General features: G+C 40.1%; 1 protein-coding gene across 1 annotated transcript in view; it reads right to left on the bottom strand.

Moving 5' to 3' along the window:
- LOC127574404 (serine/threonine-protein kinase OSR1-like) overlaps positions 1–23401 on the bottom strand; it is a 125997-nt gene that overhangs the window by 30268 nt on the left and 72328 nt on the right. Inside the window, exons 6-8 of the mRNA XM_052023403.1 lie at positions 5214–5323; positions 2451–2552; positions 1512–1645 (exon numbers count right to left, since the gene is read on the bottom strand). Of these exons, the coding sequence (XP_051879363.1) occupies positions 1512–1645; positions 2451–2552; positions 5214–5323 (346 nt within the window). The remainder of the gene's footprint in view (positions 1–1511; positions 1646–2450; positions 2553–5213; positions 5324–23401) is intronic.

Genomic DNA, 23401 nt, shown 5'->3' with positions numbered 1-23401 from the left:
TTGAGGCTTATGGGGAAAAAGGCAGGTAGGTGGATACAAGTCCACGGCCAAATCAGCCATGATCTTATCGAATGGTGGAGCAGGCTCAATGGGCCAGATGGTCTACTCCAGTTCCTATTTCTTATGTTCTTATGCACTGAAGTACTAACTAAATGTGCAAGTCTTTGGAGTGAGGTGGAAACAAATGACCTTCTGACTCAAAGCCAAGCACAGAATCAAGACTAACACCATGGACGGGATATGATAGGACCGGACCTCTATAATTATAACTGTTACATATCTAGCATGAATGGTTTTAAAAAACGCCACCAAAATGTTTGCCAGGCAAACCATCTTGATGAGGGAAATTAATGCAATCTAGGGAGAAAATAAATTAATACTGGTACTAATCCTTTACATCATTTACTTCAGTTCAGTTTTAAGGTTGAGCAACTACCATCAATACTGTACAGAGCTCATTCCCTTCAGAAGAGAGAGTTGGAGAATTTGCTTTAGCTCACAAGCCATCCAAATATACCTAATGGCTGTATTTAGCGTATGAACAAAACCCTTCTATTTATGCAGGGCCTTTCAAACAAAAAAATTAATGTTGAGACAGATACAGAGATAGCAAGGCAGATGACCAGAAGTTTGATCAAACAGGGACAGTTTTAATGAACATTATAAAAGGGATGGATTTCCAAGAGATTTCAAAGCAGAGGCCTTTGCCAACATTAGATACAGCTGTCTGCAGTGAAGTAATTAAATTTAGGAATGCTCAAGAGGACAACATTGAAAAAAAATGCAGCTATTTTAGGTTACAGGCCTGAAGAGGAGTACAGAGATACCATGGAAAAATAACATGGAGGAATTTTAAAACAAAATTGAGAACACCAAGTGTAAAAGGAACCAGTGTAGGTCAACAAGCACAGGGACAAATAGCGAATGGGACTCAGTACAGTCAGAAGAGCTTGAATGACTTCACATTTACAGAGAGTACAATGAGGATTATTCAGAAAAGTAAGCCTACTTAAAGACCAAGTAAACTGAAATTATAGCAACTTCCCTCAATAAAGGGAAGGTGATTTCTCCAAAAAAATGCACTGTGGAGGATAGTTAAACACAAATTATAACTGTAACAAAAATCTTATTCACTCAGAGCAGTATGGTCATCCAGTTTAATTGCCCTTCAATCTTCCCCACTTGTCCCAGGTACAGTGTTGTCATTAGATGCAATCAATCTTTTACTATAACCTCTAAATAGATAGGATTAAGGAATTTAATTCTTAATCTTGCCAATTTTAAATTTAAGCCAACCTTAAAGGTCAGCTTTTGTCCGATTATCCTCTTCTCAAGCACCATTGGGCATATGGTCGTCATTATAAATGCAAATTGTCGACTTTTACACCTCAGCTTCACAGATTTAGCAAACTGATTTGTGGAATAAGCAATCCAGCAAAGTATTTTAGTTCAGCAATCTGATCTCCAATTTCGGAATGTAGAAATCAAACAAGAGCAGAACTGATTTTTACCTTTTTTCTGGATCTTTCTGTAGACACTGTGAAATCATCTTCCTAAAGGACTTGCCATATTTTTTCACCATTTCCTTATCCTGTACACCCGTCTCCAAACAGGGAGGATCATTCTGAAGAGTTAGCATTAAAACCTGAACAAAGAGTAATAGATGCCAGTAAAACAAAAATCAACCTGAGGAATTTAAACCAACTTCAGCTGAAGCAAATGGTTCAAATGATTTTTGTTTAAAAGAGGCACACATTTTTATGCAGTCAAGCAGATGGGTTCATTTCTCCCAACAGAAGATGCAAGAATATAGCAAACTGCTGGAAAACACGCTGCATTTATTGTACATAATTGAAAATATGTCATACAAACTATTTTCCCGAGTAATTAATAGCATTCAGATTATGGCAATGGAGATAGATGAAAATAGGAATTGCATGTAAAGAAAAGCCAAGCTCCACTTAATTCTTCTACTACCCTGGTAAAAGCATGATGCAATAATGTTCAGTATCAAAGGTAATTAATCTCAGATCTGCAAACACCCAGAAATGACACAAGGAAAACCATTTTGAAGATTTGGGAACCGTTGATCCAAATCACCCATTTTCCTCCAAGCATACTACAGTCAATATCTTGTCCCAAGGTAGTAATTTTGATTAATACGTGCTGATTTCATATTTGTAGAGAGTCTATTCTCCAACTGGGATCCACTTTATCCTCCAATGGCAATTTTTAAAATAGAAAACTGGGTAAATGTTTTGTTGCTAATGAGGACAAATTAAAAAATGATATTAGTTTTGGATAGGTCTATGTTAAAAACATTAAATGGCCTGCTTCTGTGCTATTAAGTGCAGGACAAACTTTTTTTTGGAGGATGAAATTTTTATTTCCTATATTTCCATTTCAACAGTTGGACAACTGCAGCCATTAGACTTGCCAGTGACTCTTACCTTCATTGGTGGGTATTTATGATAAGGAGCTGCTCCTGTAGCCAGTTCAATGGCTGTAATTCCAAAGCTCCAAATGTCTGCTTTGAAGTCATACCCTTTAACCTGTTGAGGCAAAGCATGGATGTAATTAACTTGAAGTTTAAAATTACATACATATTTCACACCATTAATACTCAGAATTATAATACATGATCTTAATAAGCCTTCAGTATCACCCATGGTTCAACTGGTACATTCAAAAGGTTGTGCATGAAAATCTAATTGCACTGGATTCTCAGTTTATCTGATATGTTAAACCTTAAGAGGGCCGCTTTCTAGGCCAGATGTAAAGTCTCCATGCACTATTTCGAAGAGAACAGAGTTATCCTGAATTTACTGGTGAATATTTAGTCCTCAATTCACATAACCAAAACTTTACACCTTTAGTCATCATCACTAAGGCATTTTTATGAGCTTACCATCTTCAAATTGGCTGCTGTGTATCAGCAACCACACTTCTCAAAGTGCACTGGCAGTAGTGTGGTTTGGGACAGTGGGATGGTAAAAGTAGGTATCTAAAAGCAAGTTTTTTTTTTAAAAACTTCAAGGGTCATTTTATAAATTAATAACGTACAGGTGAGGAACAAATTCTGTGAAACATTAACAAAGGAAAAAGGTGGAAAATCAAAAAGGACTGGATGCATAAGTGCAAACATAGTTTCCACCCTGCCCCGCCCACTAAATCTATACAATGTAGAAGGAAAACTACAGTAGATTAATAGTTCAACACGAGTTCCATGAGTTGAGTAGCAGGCTGACACAAACCTTTATTTCAACAGTGGAGGAAATGGTTGTCTGGAAGAAGGATTATAATAGCAAGAATAATCAAAAATAAAAGTATTATGCATTGCTACGCAAAGGGCAGAGACTAAGTGAAAGAAAATGTACATCAGGGTGGCTTCTTTTGTACCATTCAGCACAAGTGAAAAAAAATTAATGATTTGAAGTTTAATTGTTAGCATATTGAACAATAATAGCATTTTAGGGAGAAATAAATTTGTAAGATCATAGATTAAAAGGAGGAGAGAGTGGAATCTTAGAAATTAAAATAAATAAATCACTGATCATATCCTTGGTGAATTGAATAGAAAAACTGCTTTGAGTTACCATAACTCAAAGGAAGATTACTTTTTTGTTATATACATTAATACGCATTGGTTTGAATGTTTGTAACAATCCAAGCAAAATAAAGAAATGTATTTTAAGGGCTTCAAAATCCTCCACTCCCAGAGGTAAAATAAGGGTAAAACAAAAACAAACAAGCCAATATCACAAATGAGCAACTGACAGAGAAAGAAATCGAGATACCTGAAGTTGTAGAACTCGAGTCCAGAAGGCTGCAACATGCACAGACAGATGGGGTCTTTGCTGAAGCTCATGCTGAGCCTCTTTGTAACAGTACAAGTGGCCACAGACTGATAGGTCAGAGTGGGAGTGGGTTGGAGAAGTGGCAGGCAACAGAAAGTTTGGATGTCTCCTCAATTTGGGGAAACCAAATACAGATTGGGTGACTGCTTTGCTGAGCACCAACGTTCAGTCTGAAAGAGCAACCCTGAGCTTCCACTGTATCAGTCATTCACTCGTGATGCTGACTGTTTGTTTATCCTTTTGTCCTCCATTCCAAGAGGTGAAAATACCAGCTTGACTTGTCAGGCATGTCTTCCTGCTCGGCATTTCCTAACTCCTACATCCTTTTATCTATGTTCTCAATCTCTAACTGCTCCTATTCATTCTTGTTCACAGCGTATCCCCATGATCATCCCAGTTTTACCCCTATCAGAGACATTCCCAGTCCACCACCCTCCCTGCAGCTTAATAAGCTCCTTTTGCCTTCTTCTCATGAAGGATCTTTGACTTGAAATGTTGACTCTTTCTTCTCCTATTGCTTTTAAGTTCAAACCCTACTTTTGCACCACTCAAAATGGTGATTAATGTATGTATCCAGGAAGTTCCGAGAAAGGGCAAGATATTGTTTGAAGAAAATGACTGTAGCACATAAGTTGACCTATAGTTCAAGATTTAGAACTTTTAATTGATTGAATTTGCGAAGACCTGCAACATTAACATCCTTCCAGCAAGATTCAACCCATTCATTCTAATGTTGTATTTAATTCAAATCCGACAATCCACTGAAGTTTCAGATGCTGTCACTGAAGCAGCTGTTCATTATGCTGAACTGTCCCTCTGCTGTCTTGCTTGTACCCTTCCTTTTAATTGTAGAAAATGCTTGGTGGGCTAATACATTAGTACGCTCATTGATCCACAAAAACTAGAAAGGCACTAGGTTTAACCACCAGTGCGCTGAATTAGATTTAACATGACAAAGTGAGTAGGTAGACAGAAGCTGCAGTTTCACTTCATCCCTGTGACATTAAGAGGCCCAGGATATTGCCCTTTCCCTAGGTGGTCAAGCAGATTGAAAATTTTTTTCAGAACTCAACACAAGCAGCCACTTGTCAAGAGAGCAGTACCGATGACAAATAAATACCCTCTGTCAGTTCCTTCAGAAGCTGAGCAGGGAAGTATAGGATAAAATAAATGGTCACTATACACAGTGAAATTTAGGAGCTTTAGATGACGTGCAAAGAAAATATCTATTAAGTGACCCTACGATATTTGCAATTCCCAAATATTCATTGATTTAAAGCCTTCATATTAGTTTCAAACATCCACAGAGAATCTAAAGCATGCAAAATATTTAAAAGCGACTATCTAGTGCCCCACCTGTTCCATGACTTCAGGCGCCATCCAACAGGGTGTGCCAACAAAGGTCTTTCTCACTTTATTCCTGGTCATGTCACCTCCTGTTGCCAAGAATGCACTTACACCAAAATCTGGAACAAATCAAGAAAGTTTGTAAGTAAAATAACATTTTTCACTATTTCTACATTGGTCAACAAACTAAAGTACACTCCCAAGTTTGCCATTTTGCTGCAATCAACACATTTTCATCTGATCTGGAGCCTTAAGGGTCATGCCAATAATCACTTTCTCTCGGCCACAACTACCACCAGATAGGCTTCAAATATTACAAGTTCACATGACTACATTCAAACAGAGAACAGGCACTACCAATTATGATAAAAGTGTTTTTTGTGCACCACAGCAGTAAGAGTAATAAAGATAATTGATCTTTGATCTTACCTTAAATTTTATTGAGGATTATAATAATACTGGTAGTTTAATTGACTATTAAAGAGAATTTTTTTTTACTTAAAAAGGCATGAATAATATTGTAGGAAGATTTAATTATCTGGAAGCAGAATGAAGTATCAAATGTCCATGATAAGAAAAATAAGTTTTTTTAGAAATTCAGGTAACCCTCATCTCCAGCCCTACCCCCCTTCCAGTCTTCCTGCAGTCACCCTAATTTCATCCCCTTTCCCCACACACCCTTAGCCCACAGCCATTTCCATCCCCCTCCTGGTTTATTCCACCTACTACCTGTACATTTCACCCACCAGCTCTTCCCCTATGTGGTCCCATTTCCTTCTGCCTTTCACTTCTCCCCTAATGTTTCCATTATCACCTTCCTTATTCATCACTGGTAGCCTTTGAGTTCCTGCTCATCCCCCTCCAGCAGCTCTCTCCACTTTCACCCTCCCCACCCCCTTCCTGGCTCCATCTTCCACTTTTTTTGTCTGCCTCTAATTATCAAGTCTCCCAACTCCAAGCCTCCCTGACCTGGCTAGATATGTCCATCATCTTTCATCACTCCCTCAGTCCATCAATCACATCTGACCTCTGTCTCACCACTCCCCCTCTCCCCTTTATACTGGCCACTCATTCTCAGTCCTGCCTGACCCACTGAGTTCTTCCAGCAGATTGTTTGTTGCTCTAGGTATTCAGGAATATTTTTTCAACTGATGCAGTTATCCCACAGAGACAGAAACATTAAGGGAAAGGGAAACAATAATAAGTAAACTGCAAGAAGAGTTAAAAATCAAGGCAAAAAAATCCTCAAATACAAAACATGAACTGTGATTACATGAAGGGAAAACTTCTCACAAAGGGAACCCTTTAAAGGACTAAGAGCACAAAATTGTTCAATTTAATTGGTAAATTGTCACGTGTACCAATGTACAGTGAAAAACCTATTTTGTATGCCACCCATACAGATCATTTCATTACAACAGTGCATTGAGGCAGTACAAGGGAAAACAATAACAGAATGTAGAATAAAGTGTTACAGTTACAGAGAAAATGCAGAGCAGGCAGACAATAAGGTGCAAGGCCATAACAAGGTAGATTGTGAGGTCCTGAGTTCACCTTATTGTAATAGGGGACTGTTCAATAGTCTTATAACAGCAGGATGGAAGCCATCCTTGAGCCTAGTGGTATGTGCTTTCAGGCTTTTGTATCTTCTGTCTGATGGGAGGAGGGAGAAGAGAGAATGTCCAAATCATGCTTACTCATCTAAAAGATGTATTGAAAGGTAGGAATTGAAGAATGGAAGTGATGAGGCCCAACACCATGTAACATTCACAGGTCAAATTAATTTAAAATAAACAAGGATCAATGTACAAAAAAAAACAAAAGTATGATATGGTTAGAAAGGCTAAAAATAAACATGTATAGTAAAATTGGGCAAAACCATACAGGAAAACCATTGCTCTTTAATATTGCCCAAAGTAACATTATTCTTGTAGTGATGCTGTGCAGCTTTTGATGCTACACATAATCTGTTCTTGCAGGTTATAGGAGAAAATTAACTAGCCATACTTATAAATTTTAATTGTGCATTAAAAGGTCAAAAAGTGAAATGATTTTAATGAATTACACTCCAACTCCAGGCACCAGTCGGTAAGGTGCAACCAAAAGCCGCCTTTTTGCTATTAAAATAGACAATCTAGCATCATCTACTTAAGTAGCAAACTTCCAGCTCGCCTAAAAATCACAACACAGGAAAATTACTCCATTTCAAAATATTCCAACCTAGAAGATAATAAGGAAAACTGCTTTCAGATTTAGTTTTCATGTAATAAAACAGATCATCTTCCATTCAAATATTAGATGAAATGTCACAAATTTCTAGCATTTTCCTTCTTGAAATTTTTCCTAATTTTTTCAACTGGGCTGCTGTTGTGTAATTTGAGATCTTACTTCAATCCTACAGTTCAGCAACATTTTCCACTACATTTTACAGATTAGTATGAACCAAATGGAGCCCTTTGCAGGAAATTCAACTTCTGCTCAAAATCGACAAATCTGAGGGAAAAAAAAGCATTGTGGCCTTTATCTAATGATTTTTTTTCCCCAGAGTGAAATACATTGTGGTATGGAGAATACATGGAGCTATTGTGGTGTAAAACATTAAAAAAATTGCTTATTTTTTTTAGGTCAACTCCCCATGTCCTAATCTATTTCAAATGGAAAACAGGCAGCCAGTAACCCTGAAATGCAGAAGATTTAAGAGAAGATCAATGGAATACCAATTCTCAGCTGTTAAGCAGAATTATAGGCTCTGTCATACTGGCCCACTGAATGTGTGCCAGCCATCAAACACTCATTTACACTAAAGCTACATTAGTCCCAATTTTGTATTCTCTCAACATTCTTATCAACTTTCCACACACTTTGCCATTCACCTACAAATTAAGGAGAAATTAAGGGTTGATTAGGGATAGTCAGCATTGGCTGTGTGCGAGGGAGATCATGTCTCATGAATTTGATTGATTTTTTTTCAAAGTAGTAACCAAGAAGGTCAATGAGAGCAGGGTAGTAGTTGTAGTCGATATGGACTTCTGTAAGGCCTTTGATAAGATTCTGCACGATAGGCTGCTATGGAAAGTTAGCTCACATGGGATCCAGGGAGAGCTAGCTAATTGGATACACAATGGTAGGAACCAGAGGATGATGGTGGAAGGTTGTTTTTCCAGACTGAAGGCCATGACTGGTGGTGTTCCCCAGGGGTCAGTGCTAGACCCATTGCTATTTGTCTTCTATATTAATGATTTGGATGAGAATGTACAAGCTGTGGTTGTAAGTTTGCAGATGACACTAAAATAGGTGGTGTTGTAGACAGTGAAGATGGTTATCAGGATTTACAAAGGGATCTTGATCAGCTGGGTAAGCATGCCAAGGAATGGCAAATGGAGTTTAATTTGGATAAGTGAGAGGTGTTGTATTTTGGGAAGACAAATCAGGGTAGGACTTTCACAGTGAACAGTAGGGCCCTGGGGAGTGTTGTAGAACAGAGGCAACCAGGAGTACAAGTGAATAGATCCCCAAAAGTGGCGCCACAGGTAGACTGAGCAGTGAAGAGGGCTTTTGGCACTCTGGCCTTCAGTCAGGGCATTGAGATGTTATGTTGCAGTTGTACGAGATGTTGCTGAGGCTGCATTTGGAATATTTTGTTCAATTTTAGTCACCCTGCTATAGGAAAGATGCCATTAATCTGGAAAGAGCACAGAGAAGATTTATGAGGATGTTGCCAGGGCTTGAGGGACTGAGTTATGGTGAGAGATTAAGCAGGTTCTGACTTTATTCATTGGAGCATAGGAGAATGAGGGGTTGATCTTATAGAGGTGTATAAAACCTTGAGATGCATAGATAGGTTGAATGTGCAGTCTTTCTCCCAGGGTTGGGGAAATTAAGAACTAGAGGGCATTGATTTAAGGTGATAGGGGAAAGATTTAATAGGAACCTGAGGGGCAACATTGTCACACAGGAAGTGGTCAAGGAATGTACATTAACATTTAAAAGGCACTTGGACAGGTACATGGATAGGAAAGACCTAGAGGGATATGGGCCAAATGAGACTAGCTTAGATGGGAATCTTAGTTGGCATGGACCAGTTGGGCCGAAGGGCTTGTTTCTGTGCGTATTACTCTATGACAACTTACAATGGTGAATTAACCCATTAATCTGCATGCCTTTGAGCTACAGGAGAAAACCCATGTCATCACAGGGAGAACATGCAAACTCCACACCGACAGGAAGCCAACATTGAACCTGGGCCTCTTGCACTGAGGCAGTGGCTCTACCCATGTACCGCACAAATTATATCACAGATATAGGATGGTTCTGACACCCAAAGCAATCTCCACAGAAATATCAACTGCAAGCTTCCTATTGCTTGACTCCCACCTCCACAGACCCCTTGCCATAACTACAATTTAATTTAGTGCCTTACATGAAGAGTTTCTCAGTAAGGCTGGTATGGAGAGTGTAAAAACAATCACTTAAGTCTTTAAAATTGCTGCTTGATGAGGTGGTGGTTTGCTCCTACTGTCATTTACACTGGGAGTCTGTGTACTCCTGACAGTGGATTCAAGGTTCTAAATGCTATCCAGATTGTTGTTCTTCCATTTTGAATAGTTACTGGCCAAGTAATCACCCAGGTTGCTGGGTTCACAGCATCCAAGGTTCCCTGGTGTATCCTTCACTTCCCAGACATGGGAGAAGGTACTGTGAATGTGACCACGGTTCTCTCGACTAGAGTTTAGAACTCTAGCAGGGATACCATCTGCTTCTGAGGCCTTGTTGCTTTTCAGTTTGCATATGGCCTCTTCAACCTTGTTCACCTGGGGTGGTGGAAAATCTGAACCAGATAGTTTGCTGTTGGATGGTGTCAAGGACGGAATCACTGCTCAGAAACTTAAGTGCTACTTCTGAATTGTCAACTTCAATCTAATGCAGTACAGGCAAATATCCTTGCAGCCCTTCCATGACTTTTTCTTATATGTTACCAATTAACCTTAAAATAGTAAAGGACAAACACTTCACTCAGTAGTCTTTCATCAACTAGCTTTGTTCTAGTGGCAACAGTTTTTGTACATCTTGTCTTTCCCAAGTTAGAAATAAAATGTGCTAGAATTAGGAAAGACTGAGGAATGTCAAAGGCATCTCCCCAATGTAAAACCTGGAAATGGCAATCTTAAAGATACCACCCCCCTTAAAGTGAAACAGTAGCAAGTACTAAAAGGGAGCACTATTAAAGCCCATCCCTTTAACTGTTTCATTTAAAAATCTGTTTATATTTAAAGTGCTCTTTCCACTAGCCCTGTTCATCAAAATATTGTTACATTTCTGACAAACCATTATGCTACACTGCACCAATTTAGGTGCACTCCATTCTTCTCTTTACCACTCACCAATCTCAGAGCAGATACCTAAACAAGGAAGTATAATATATGGGCTCCGAGTTTACTATAAATACAACTCAAGTAGTTATAAAAAGACCCATCTGAACACATCCACCTAATTGCATGCTTTCACCAACTGTGGACATGTACTATCCTACTTATAATAACACAGGGTAGAGACCAGTCTAAAGTTTAATTAGACATTGGATTTTGGTTGAAAGTTTTGCATTCAACTATACAAAAGGCTGCTCATTGCTTCATGATTAACCAACACTGCCTTTCCTAAAGAGGATATTTCTATAATGTACTGTTTTAATGAGGAATATTATTTCACTGTTTTTCTTAAAATGGTCAATATCATTGCTCATTTTGTTAAATGCAAAATTCAAAAGCTATTTCTCTTCAGTCACACATTACTGTGGATTTAAATTCCAAGACCTTAATGCATGAAGGTTTAATTAGTCCCTATAAAATTCCTGTGTCCATAATTTAATGGAGGCAGCAAGAATTTTATTGCAAGTTAATACCTGCATTAAAAAAGCTTACTAAAAGACATGATACAAGGACTTTAAACTGAGTTTTTATTAAACTCACACATTTAAACCAGCTGCCTTATTCCCAGACTTTCTATAGTCATTGGATATAGTTCCTTCCTAATTGCAACATTTTAATAATATCTAAAATTTAAGTTAATTTCATAGGGCACCAAGATTAAACAGCAGAGGGGAAAAATAAGACATGCAGGGTACAGATACAAAAAAAAATGCAGAAAAGTAACGTGTCAAACAAAAACAGTGGAAGATGTGGGAACCATCCAGCAAGTCAGTAAATAGGTTAAGTCAACTCCAGGCACAAATCACCTGCTTCAACTATGATATGTTGTGACAGCAGCAGCAACTTAGCTTTGTAGGGGGAAAGAATGTAATATTTCTCACTGCGGAGTAATTCCAGCACCCTTATTATTCAATATTTTCAATTCTTAGGCATTTATGAAAAATAGGAACTTAGACTAAAGGATGTAGCAAGGAAATGGAATCCATTATTGAACAGAAGGAATGACATGAGCAAGCCATGCAGCCCCTTCCATCTGCTCTCCCGTTCAACATAATGGTAGACACTGTCTCATCCACTCTACGTGACTATCATATTCTCCAATTTCCTTATTGTCAAAACAAAATTTGTTGCTCTCAGCCTCAAATTAATTGTATGACATAAAATCCACAGCCCTCTGATGATGGAATTCCAAATATTTAACATCATCTTCATAAAGAAATTTATCATTTCATTGTTAAATAGCTCACCCCATATCCTGACCAACCTTTCCCAATCTCTCCACATAGGAGAAACCTCCTATCCCCGGGATCAGTTTTGTCATACCCATTAACTCTTGAGCTCCATTAGTACCCTGGAGGATTCAAACCTTTAAGGATTTCTTAAAAGCAACAGTTGTTATTTGAAAGCAAAACCTTGAAATAACAAAAATGCAGGATTATGGTACAAAAGAAAAGAAAATACCAAACTTCCATCAGTTTATTAACCAAAACCTGTAAGAGTTTTGTTTCATTAAAGCATGAACACCGCTGACTGAGGAACAATCCATTTACAACCAGTGTCTCCAAGCCCTTGCTTCCATCTCCAACTGTAGGGAAGTGTCTGAAAGGGAAGCAGTAACTGCAGAACAAATGCTAGTCTGCAGTCATTATCCCAGCCAGATAAAATCCATAATCACCCTACCTGCTCGTTACCTGACCGACATTAAATCTATTCAGACAGTATTTTATTAAATCATCACCAAATGCAAAGGTACAGCACTGCAGAAGCCTCACGACTACTAAACTCTCCCAGGAAAAATACTCAAAAATCATGAATCTAGGAGAAGGTACCTTCAGGTACCGTAGAGTAGCGGTTAGCGCAACTCTTCACAGAACCAGTGACCCGGGTTCAATTCTGGCTGCCGTCTGTAAGGAGTTTGTACGTTCACCCCCAGTGTCTGCGTGGGTTTCCTCCGGGTGCTCCGGTTTCCGCCCACATTCCAAGAACATACGGGTTGGGAATTTATGGGCATACTATGTTGGCACCAGAAGCGTGGTGACACTTGCGGGCTGCCCCCAGAACACTATGCAAAAAGATGTATTTCACTGTGTTTCGATGTACATGTGACTAATAAAGATATCTTCCCTTCTGCTGAAGAGAGCTTTTCCAACAATAGAAAATGGAACATAGAAAAAGTACAGCACTGGACAGGTCATTCAGCCCACGTTGTACCGATCATGATGCCAATTTATACTAAATGTCCTCTTCCTATATAGCATCCATATCCCTCCATTCCCTTCATTTTCATGTGTCTATCTAAAAGCCTCAAACTCCACCAAACTGCCTGCTTCCTCTTCCACTACTACCCTGGTAACCCATTCCAGACACCAACCTCACCCTGCGCAAAAAAAAAACTTGCCCCTCACGTGACCCTTGAACTCCCCCCTCTACTCCACTCCCTACATGCTCATGACTGTATGGCCAGATTCTGCTCTAACTCCATCTACAGGTTTGCAGATGATATCACCATAGAAGGCCGTATCTCAAATAACGATGAGTCTGAGTACAGGAAGTAGATAGAGAGCTTAGGTGACATAGTGTCATGACAACAACCTTTCCCTCAATGTCAGCAAAACAAAAGAGCTGGTCACTGACTTCAGGAAAGGGGGCGGTGTACATGCATCTGTCTACATAAATGGTGCCGAGGTTGACAGCTTTAAGTTCCTTGGAGCGAACATCACCAATAGCCTGTCCTGGTCCAATCACATAGACGCCATGGCTAAGAAAATTCACCAGTGCCTCTACTTCCTCAGGAGGCTAAAGAAATTTGGCAGCTTCTATCCCACTGTGATAAGACTACTGAACTGTTCCCTTATACGATGAGATGGACTCTTGACCTCAATCTACCTTGTTACAACCTTGCACCTTACTGTCTATCTGCATTGCACTTCCTCTACAGCTGTGACACTACTCTGTATTTGGTTATTGTTTTTACCCTGTACTACCTCAATGCACTGTGTAATGAATTGATCTGTACGAACAATACGCAAGACAAGTTTTTCCACTGTACCTCGGTACAAATGACAATAATACACCAATAACAATACCACCTCCTCCTCCTCCACCCCCCCCACCCCCCAACCTTACAAGCATGTCCTCTGGTGTCTGACATTTCCACCCTGGGGAGAAGATTCTGACTGTCTACCCTATATATGCCCCTCCATTTTAGAAACTATCAGGTCTCCCCTTGGTCTCCAATGTTCTAGGGAGAACAACCCAAGTTTATCCAATCTTTCCTCGTAGCTTATACCCTCTAATCCAGGCAGAATCCTGGTAAAACCCTTCTGTACCCTTTCCACAGTCTCCACATCCTTTCTATAATGGGGCGACCAGAACTGCACACAATATTCCAAGTGTGGTCTGACTAAAGTTTTATATAGCTGCAGCATGACTTCCTTCCTCTTATACTCAACACCCCTACCAATGAAGGCAAGCATGCCATATGCTTTCATTACCACCTTATCCACTTGCAAAGCCACTTTCATTGAATTATGGAATTGGACAAAGATCCCTTTGTACTTCAATGCTAACAATCTCTTGAACTTGACCAACGTATCAGCCTCACCACCACCCCAGGCAGCGCATTCCATGCACCAACCACCCTCTGGGTGAAAAACCTCCCTCTGACGTCTCCCTTGAACTCACCCCCCACCCCATTACCTTAAAGCCATGCCCTCTTGTATTGACCATTGGTGCCCTGGGAAAGAGGTGCTGGCTGTCTACTCTATTCCTCTTAATATTTTGTATACCTCTATCATGTCTCCCCTCATCCTCCTCCTCTCCAATGAGTAAAGCCCTAGCTCCTTTAGTCTCTCCTCATAATCCAGGCTCTCTAATCCAGGCAGCATCCTGGTAAATCTCCTCTGCACCCTTTCCAACACCTCCACATCCTTCCTATAATGAGGCGACCAGAACTGGACACAGTATTCTAAATGTGGTCTAACCAGAGTTTTGTAAAGCTGCATCATTACTTCGCGGCTCTTAAACTCGATCCCATGACTTATGAAAGTTAACATCCCATAAGCTTTCTTAACTACCCTAACCACCTGAGATCCCTCTGCTCCTCTACACTGCCCAGAATCCTGCCATTTACCTTGTATTCCACCTTGGAGTTTGTCCTTCCAAAGTGTACCACTTCACTTCTCCGAATTGAACTCCATCTGCCACTGTCAGCCCAGCTCTGCATCCTATCAATATCCTTCTGTAAGCGTCGCAGCCCTCCACACTATCCACAACACCACTGATCTTTGTGTCATCTGCAAACTTGCTAACCCACCCTTCCACCCCCTCATCTAAGTCATTAATAAATATCACAAAAAGTAGAGGTCCCAGAACCGACCCTTGTGGGACACTACTAGTCACAGCCCTCCAATCCGAATGCACTCCCTCCACCACAACCCTCTGCTTTCTACAGGCAAGCCAATTCTGAATCCACACGGTCAAGCCTCCCTGGATCCCTTGCCCTCTGACCTTCTGAAGAAGCCTACCACGCCAAACCTTGTCAAACACCTTACTAAATTCCATGTAGACCACATCTACTGCTCTACCCTCATCAATCTTCCTGGTCACCTCCTCAAAGAACCCTATCAGGCTAGTGAGGCAAGAACTTCCCTTCACAAATCCATGCTGGCTGTCCCTAATCAGTCCATGATTCTCTAAATGATCATAGATCCTATCTCTTAGAATCCTTTCTAGCAGCTTACCCACTGCAGATGTAAGACTCACTGGTCTGTAATTCCCTGGACCGTCCCTACTATCTTTTTTTTTGAATAAGGGGACAACATTCACCACCCTCCAATCCTCTGGTACCATCCCTGTGGACAACGAGGACTCAAAGATCCTAGCCAACCATTCAGCAATGTCCTCCCTAGCCTCACGAAGCAGCCTGGGGAAGATTCCGTCAGGCCCCGGGGACTTATCTGTCCTAATATTTTCTAGCAGCTCCAACACATCCCCTCTCTTGATATCCACATACCCTAGAACATTACCCTTACCAACACTGTCTTCAGCATCAAGACCCCTCTCCTTGGTGAATACTGAACAGAAGTATTCATTGAGAACCTCACCCACTTCCACAGCTTCCAGGCACAGCTTCCCACCTTTGTCTCTAATCGGACCTACCTTCACTCTCATCATCCTTCTGCTCTTCACATACGAGTAAAAAGCCTTGGGATTCTCCTTAACCCTACTCGCCAAAGTCTTTTCATGTCCCCTTCTCGCTCTCCTCAGCCCCTTAAGTTCCCTCCTTGCTACTCTATATTCCTCACGAGCCCTGTCTGATCCTCGCTGCTTACACCTTATGTATGCTGCCCTCTTCTTCCTAACTAGTTTTTCCACCTCTCGTCACCCATGGTTCCTTCACTGCCTCACTGGGACAAATTTATCCCTAACATCCTGCAAGAGATCCCTGAACATCGACCACACCTCTATAGTACATTTCCCTTCAAAAATGTCATCCCAATTCACTCTCAAGTTCTTGCCTTATAGCCTCAATTTGCCTTTCCCCAATTAAATATCTTCCCGTCCTCTTTGCTCCTATCCCTGTCCATAACAATTCTAAAGGTTATGGAGCAGTGGTTGCTGTTCCCCAAATGCTCACCCACCAATAGATCTGTCACCTGACCCAGTTCATTACCTAAAACTAGATCTAATATGGCATTCCTTCTAGTCGGCCTGTCAACATACTGTGACAGGAATCAGTCCTGGACACACTTAAACTCCACCCCATCTAAACCTTTGGCACTAAGCAGGTGCCAATCAATATTTGGGAAGTTGAAGTCTCCCACTATAATAACCCTGTTATTTTCACATCTTTCCAAAATCTGCCTCCCAATCTGCTCCTCAGTATCCCTACTGCTACCAGGGGGCCTATAGAATACTCCCAGGAGGGTAACTGCTCCTTTCTTGTTCCTAACTTCCACCCATATTGACTCTAGAGAGGATCCTTCTACATTATCCACCCTTTCTGCAGCTGTAAGTGTCCCTGACCAGTATTGCCACCCCTCCTTCTTTTCTCGCCCCCCCCATCCTTTTTAAAAACACTGAAAACCAGGAATATTCAATATCCATTCCTGCCCCAATGTCAGCCATGTCTCTGTGATAGCCACAATATCGTAGTCCCATGTACTTATCCAAGCTCTCAGTTCATCTCCCTTATTCCTGATGCTTCTTACATTTAAGTGCACTTTAGCCCATCTGCCTTACTACTTTTATAGCTTGTACTCTGCTTCTCCTTCCTCAAAGCCTCGCTACCTGTTAGATCTGACTTTTCCCCATCCCCTTCTTCCTCTGACCTACTCCTCCGGTTCCCATCCCCCTCACAAACTAGTTTAAACCCTCTTGAACCACCCAAGCAAACCTGGCTGCAAGGATATTGGCCCCCCTCAGGTTCGGGTGTAACCCGTCCTCTCTGTACAGGTCCCACCTTCCCCCGAAGATATCCCAATGATCCAAAAATTTAAAACCTTCCCTCCTGCACCAACTTCTCAGCCACGCATTTATTTGCCATCTCCTCCTATTCCTACCTTCATTATCGCATGGCACTGGCAGCAATCCCAAGATTGCTACCCTTGAGGTCCTGTTCTTCAGCCTTCTGTCTAGCTCCCTAAACTCACTTTTCAGGACCTCATCCCCTTCCTACCTATGTTGTTGGTACCAACATGAACCACAACTTCTGGCTGTTCTCCCTCCCTCTGAAGAATCCTGTGGACATGATCAGAGACATCCCAGACCATGGCACCTGGGAGGCAACATACCATCCGAGATTCATGCTCACTGCTACAGAACCTCCTGTTTCCCTGACTATCGAGTCTATCACTACTGCCTTCCTCTTCTCCTCCCTTCCCTTCTGAGCAGTAGGACTGGTCCCGGTGCCAGGGACCTGGCTAATGCTGCTTGGCCCCTGCAGGTCATCCCCCTCAATAGCTTCCAAAGAGGAAAACCTGTTATTGAGGGGAACAGCCTCTGGGGTCCTCTGTACTATCTGCCTGTGTTTTCTTTTTCCTTTTCCTTTTCTCTCCCCTGACAGTCACCCTATCTATTTCCTGGACTCCAGAACTACCTGCTCTAAGGGGGGGTGGCGGTGGTGGTCACAGCTAGCATTGTCCCTCCCAGCTAGCATCAAAAGGACAGACCTAGCACTGTCATTGCACAGCCTGATGTTATTTCCTAGCCTAAAATAAAAACATTAAAAACCCATAAGAAATTTGGGCAATCTGATAAACTCAATAGGTATGTCTAATGAATGTAGGCTGCTACATGCCAAAGCAGTTATCCCTTTTCAAGCAAGGAGACCAAAACAGCCAAATGGAGTCACATGAAAATCCTGTATCAGCATTCTTTACCTTTGTATTCTGATCCCTACACAAAGAAAAGTTAACATGGTATTTGCATTTCTAATTGTTTGATGTTTCTGGATAAGTACCCTCTCCATATACAAGTTTTCCACCATTTAAAAAAAAGTTTCTCTTCCAGCCAACATACATAATCTCAATTCCCCACATTACATCGGCTACCTTCTTGTTTATTCACTTGACCTGTATACATCTCTTATTCCTCCTCGCAGCTCTTTTCTATCCAGCTTTGTACCACTAGTAAATGTAGATTAAAGTGTATTTTATAAAATGATTTAGATACGTTAGTGAATAACTGATGGCCCTAATACCGATCTCGAAGACAACCTATTCATTCCTACTCTTTGCTTTGTCCTTTAATTCTCCACCCAAGCTGATACATTATCCCCAAAACACAAGAAACTTTAATTTTCTAAGCACTTTATCAAAAGCCATTTGAAAATCCAGATATGTTACTTTAAGTAATTCAACCTTTTTCTATCTGAACACGTACATCCTTAAAGAAGACAGTAATTCTGTTAAACTTTATTTTCTTTCCATTAAACGCTGATAATCAGATTAAGCCAAATCAACGAAGTGCCAAGTTATCAAGACCTTAAATGATGAATTCCAGATTTTTGATGACAGCTCTGGTGGTAATGTGGCATTTAGTTCCTACTGCTTTCCTGATATTGTTTCTGAAACTAGGAAATTTTTGAATGTCATCCTTAATGCAGCCACCATCTCTGCAGTTGTCTTTTAACTCTGCACTGCTGTAAGCCTACTTTCTTATTTTAATCTCCACATCTTTAGTCACTCAGATCTCTTCATCCCCAACATGGAAATGTGTTCACATTTTTCCATCAATTGCAATATGGTTACGAAAGGAATTAATTGGTTAGAGCCAACAGTGAAGGAGCTATTACAGCTATCCCAGAGTTGCATCATAGACCTGCAAATGACAGGTTACAGAAAAGCACATTTATATACCGAGTAGTAACAATGGAAAAGCAGAGAGGAGGAAGAAAGTGTGCAAGATAATTTTCTTGATTGGTTTCCGATCTAATAAGGAAAGCAAGTAGTTCTGGAGCTAGTCTGGTAAATGAAATGAGTCAAGTAGAACATAGTTCAGAATAGTGGCCTTAATATTGCTGCAATGGTCACAACTGAAGTGCTTTCAATTTGTCATCTCAAAAGAAATATTGTTGCCAATAGAATAATAAAGGATGCAGTGGTAATAAAATAAGATAGGATGATATTAAGATATTCTGGTTTGACTACATACCATAACTGAAATAAGATTAAGTGTATTATCTTATTTTAAGGAAAATGTTTTTTTAGCTATTCAGTAGAACTAGTGACATCCAAAATTAATCTCAGTGTGACACCTTAGTTTTCAAAAATAATAGGATATTTTATGTATTATCAGCACATGAAAATGGCCCCTTATATCAAAAGCCAATTGAACCTTAAAAAATTACATTTGAAAAGTAGTGATCAGTTGCACTGAAAAACAAATGATGAAGGAGGCTGGATATGATTTTAACTATTAATGTAAATAATTGAGCAGCATTTTATGTCTGAACTTGACATAACACTTCCTTAACATTTCTTTAACACTTCCATTTTTAGACGATTTGTTAAACAGGACACGTGATGGAAATGAAAATAACTCAAAATAGTACATGCAGGATCCCTGTAAGAGTTCCCACTGCAGATCTGTTCAGCTAGTTCAATGTGTTCTTCCAATTTCTTTTTGCTAAGTTGGGTAAAGGTGAAAATAAGGCAGACATAGAAACAGAAAAATAAATAGATGAGATTTATAAAGTACCCTTACCTCAATGTCTTTTAATGCTTTAAAGAAATGAGATACTTTTAAATGCAAAGGTAAAGGGAAGTTAAATGAAAGTGGCTCTGCAGCCCAGTAATTCACATTTTTCAGCAAGTCTGTGCACTGTTCTATGATGGGAAATAATTTCTTGGATAGGTGATGCCTTTGCTTACTTTCCTGCCTAAGCATTCCACAACATGCTCTGCATCTCTGCAGAGCCTCAAAGGCTTTTCTCAATTCCTAAAATGCCTATTTTTACTATTGGTAAATGTAACTGCAACCTTTCTTCTTAACCACCAATCTTCAAGCAAGAATACCTGTTGGCTATCTTTCTGAATTCAATGATGTAGGAAATAGCAATAGTAAACACAATTATTTTGCTCCTCGTTACAATTTCTTCCACTTGGAGAGGTTACTGAAGTCAATATCCTGTGCCTCGGCACAGTGGGAGCACTTATGCCCAAGTCAAAATGATTCAAGGACCACTTAAGACACCTGAGCAATTGACTAGGGCTGCACAGATTTGGCTTCACTTTTGATGATTGTGTCATTCAAGTGGACATATGAGATGTCAACAAACAGCAGGCAAATTCCACCCCGTAGATTTTTCTCTCAGCTAATGCCTGAAAAAGTGTTCATTTATTTTTGCTGTTTGTGAAAATATGTTGTGTAGAAACTGGGGCATGAAGATGGAAGCTGCAGCAGGAAGAAAAGCCAGTCTAAGTGAAAACAATTTTGTTTTCACCTGGGCAAGGATGAAGATGGAGGCAAGTGGCTAAGCAGAAAAGCAGTTGCAAAAATATTTGGTCAAATGGGAGGCCAAAGGCCAAATAGCTGTGGCTTTCATACAAAATCTGTAAATGCCAATTGTGGGTGGGAAGGATTCCAGGAAATATACAGAAGAAACCAAGGGTGAGGGATGAGTAACTGGTTTTGGACACAAGCAAGGGATCAGGAACGGTTGGGTGTAGGATCAAAAGAATGGAACATGGATAGATGTAAATTACTTCAAAGCCCACCATCAAATTACTTTATTAGCTTGTCTCCTTTTCAAAATCTGCTCACAGGATATGAAAGTGTCAATACCAGCATTTATCGCTCATCTTCACTGCACTTTGAATGGAGGGACTTGGTGGACCAGGAGTCCCCCACATGCCACACCAGGCAAGGACAACAAGTTGAAAATAGTAGATACTGGAAATCTAAGATGACACTTGAAAATGCTAAAAATACTCAAGATCAGAAATCATCTGTGGAAAGAGAAGCAGCATATTTCAGGTGCTCTTTCAGATATTCCTTTTGTCTTATCCCCTACTCTTTCTGCAACTTAAAACCTGTTTTTTTGTTTTCCACTGCTGACACAAGGATCTTGAACCTGAAAAGTTAACTCCAGCAATTAAGATGCTGAAAAAAAAGATACAGCATCATTATTTGGAAAATGAGTTGAGTTGCAAATGTGGCCCATCAACTCTGATGAGACTATGTTTGAAGTTTTAAGCTCTTCTTTGAGATACAGCTGACACACTTAGTACCAGACTTTTCAGTTTTATTACACTTCTAGCATTTGCAGATTTATGCTGAGTCCATTAAAGATGTATGCCAATTCCTCTGAGGAAAGCAAAAGGAGGAAATGACAAATAATAGTTTTTTTGCAGACATATGCAAGTTCAACCTTTGATGCTGGTTAATACATCACCTTCTGGTTAATTTACCATTCTATCCAGACAACAGTCTCATGCAAATAGGTTCCATCACAATGGTGTGTGATGAGTGTAGCTGCACTGGGAGGCCTGACATTTAATTAAATTGTATAAATCACAGTTCAGTGTTAGTATAGTTCTTTATAAGATACAGAAAATATTTTTCTTTCACAGCTGAATGGCAGTGCTGTATGTTGAGAAATAATTAGTAGCCCAGAGATGGGAACTGCTGACTTTGTTCCTTATCATTTTCAGATTCTTTGAAGATGGTCAGTATAGCATTTGCGCCATTATGAAAAGACTAGATTGTGATTAATCTCTTAGAATACCTTCGCAAGGAGACACTTTTTGCATGAATTCAAAGTAAAAAAACTGCTTCTTCCTCACTTAAAGTTTGGTGACTGGAACACAAAGTCAACTTAATTTGGAGTTAATTCTTGATGAGTAAGCAGCACACCTGCAATGACTTAATATGTAAAAGTGCCCGAAGACACAAACTCTACCATTCTAATGTCTTTAATGTAGAAAGTATATAAAAATGCATTACAAAACAGTTTACGAAAGAGCAAAATGTGCATAAATGAGTCAAAACAAAGTTTTTTTCAGCAGTTAGGAGAATAATATAGCAAATTATCACAAGCATCTGCATTTTTCACTTTACCTAGGCATTTATGCAATTATTGGAAATCCAAGAGATCAAGGTTTTCTGAAATTGAAGAAAATGAATCACAGTGATGGTTTAAGTATTATACACAGAGTTCCCACCATACCAAAATATTGCATGGCATGAGTGCTACTGGCAACAATGCACATTGCAACCTAAAATAATGTAGATTTTGAGTGACTGGACTCAATACAGTCAACAATTTGCTGGCTGAAATTTCAGTTTACTAGTTGCACCAGGTTAAGCTTCATAGCAGGCATCTGTAAAGCCTTTGAAAATTACGAGACCCATGAAGATAAACTTTGAGCTGTTGCTAGCTCTGTATAAGTGGAAGGCTAAATCTAAATTTTGACTCCTTAGTGAATCTTGCATCTTTTCTGAAAAATTACTTTATAAACCTTCAGTGCAGATATTGTCATGCTTTCCACACAGTAAAGTTGACATAAAAATAATCATAGACCACACAATCTATAACAGCAAAGGCTCTTGCATCTTGTTCTGCACAATGATAAATAATAAAGGGCAAAAAACTCAAAACCCAAATTTTCTTCCAAATTATAGATGACCAAATTTTAAAAAAAAGCTGGAAATAGACCAGTCTGCCCACTGCAGTTGACATCAAGGTTGCACTCAAGGTGTGGCTTCAGGAAGCCCTGGTAAAAATGAATTCGTTGGGCATGAAAGGGAATGCCAAGAGGCAATACTGGTTCAAAATAGAGTCCCAGACCAGCCATCAGTTGTGGAAGGGCTTACATGCTATAACAGGCTACAAAACGAAGTCAGGCAGCATAGTCAACAACAGCGCATCCCTTCCTGATGAGCACATTTCTCACATCTCTATGCACATTTTGAACAGAAAGGGAGTGGTTTGTCACCACTATCAGCGCCTCTACTTCCTCAGGAGGCTAAAGAAATTTTACATATTCCCTTTGACACTCACCAACTTTTATCAATGCACCAAAGGCATCTATCTGGATGCATCACAGCTTGGTATGGCAACTACTCTGCCCAGGACCACGAGAAACTGCAGGGAGTTGACGACACAGCCCAGCATATCGCGGAAACCAGCCTCCCCTTCATGGACTCTGATTATGCTGGCTGCTTCATCAAGGCAGCGAGAGGTATAGACAAAGACCCCACCCACCCAGGTCATTCTCTCTACTCTCCTCTTCCATCTGGCAGAAGATACAGGAGCCTGAGGGCACA

The sequence above is a fragment of the Pristis pectinata genome, chromosome 9 (genome assembly GCF_009764475.1).
Source record: "Pristis pectinata isolate sPriPec2 chromosome 9, sPriPec2.1.pri, whole genome shotgun sequence".
Classification (NCBI taxonomy): Eukaryota; Metazoa; Chordata; class Chondrichthyes; order Rhinopristiformes; family Pristidae; genus Pristis; species Pristis pectinata.
Note: the sequence above shows the minus strand (reverse complement) of the source record. Positions and strands in the feature narration are given on the sequence as shown.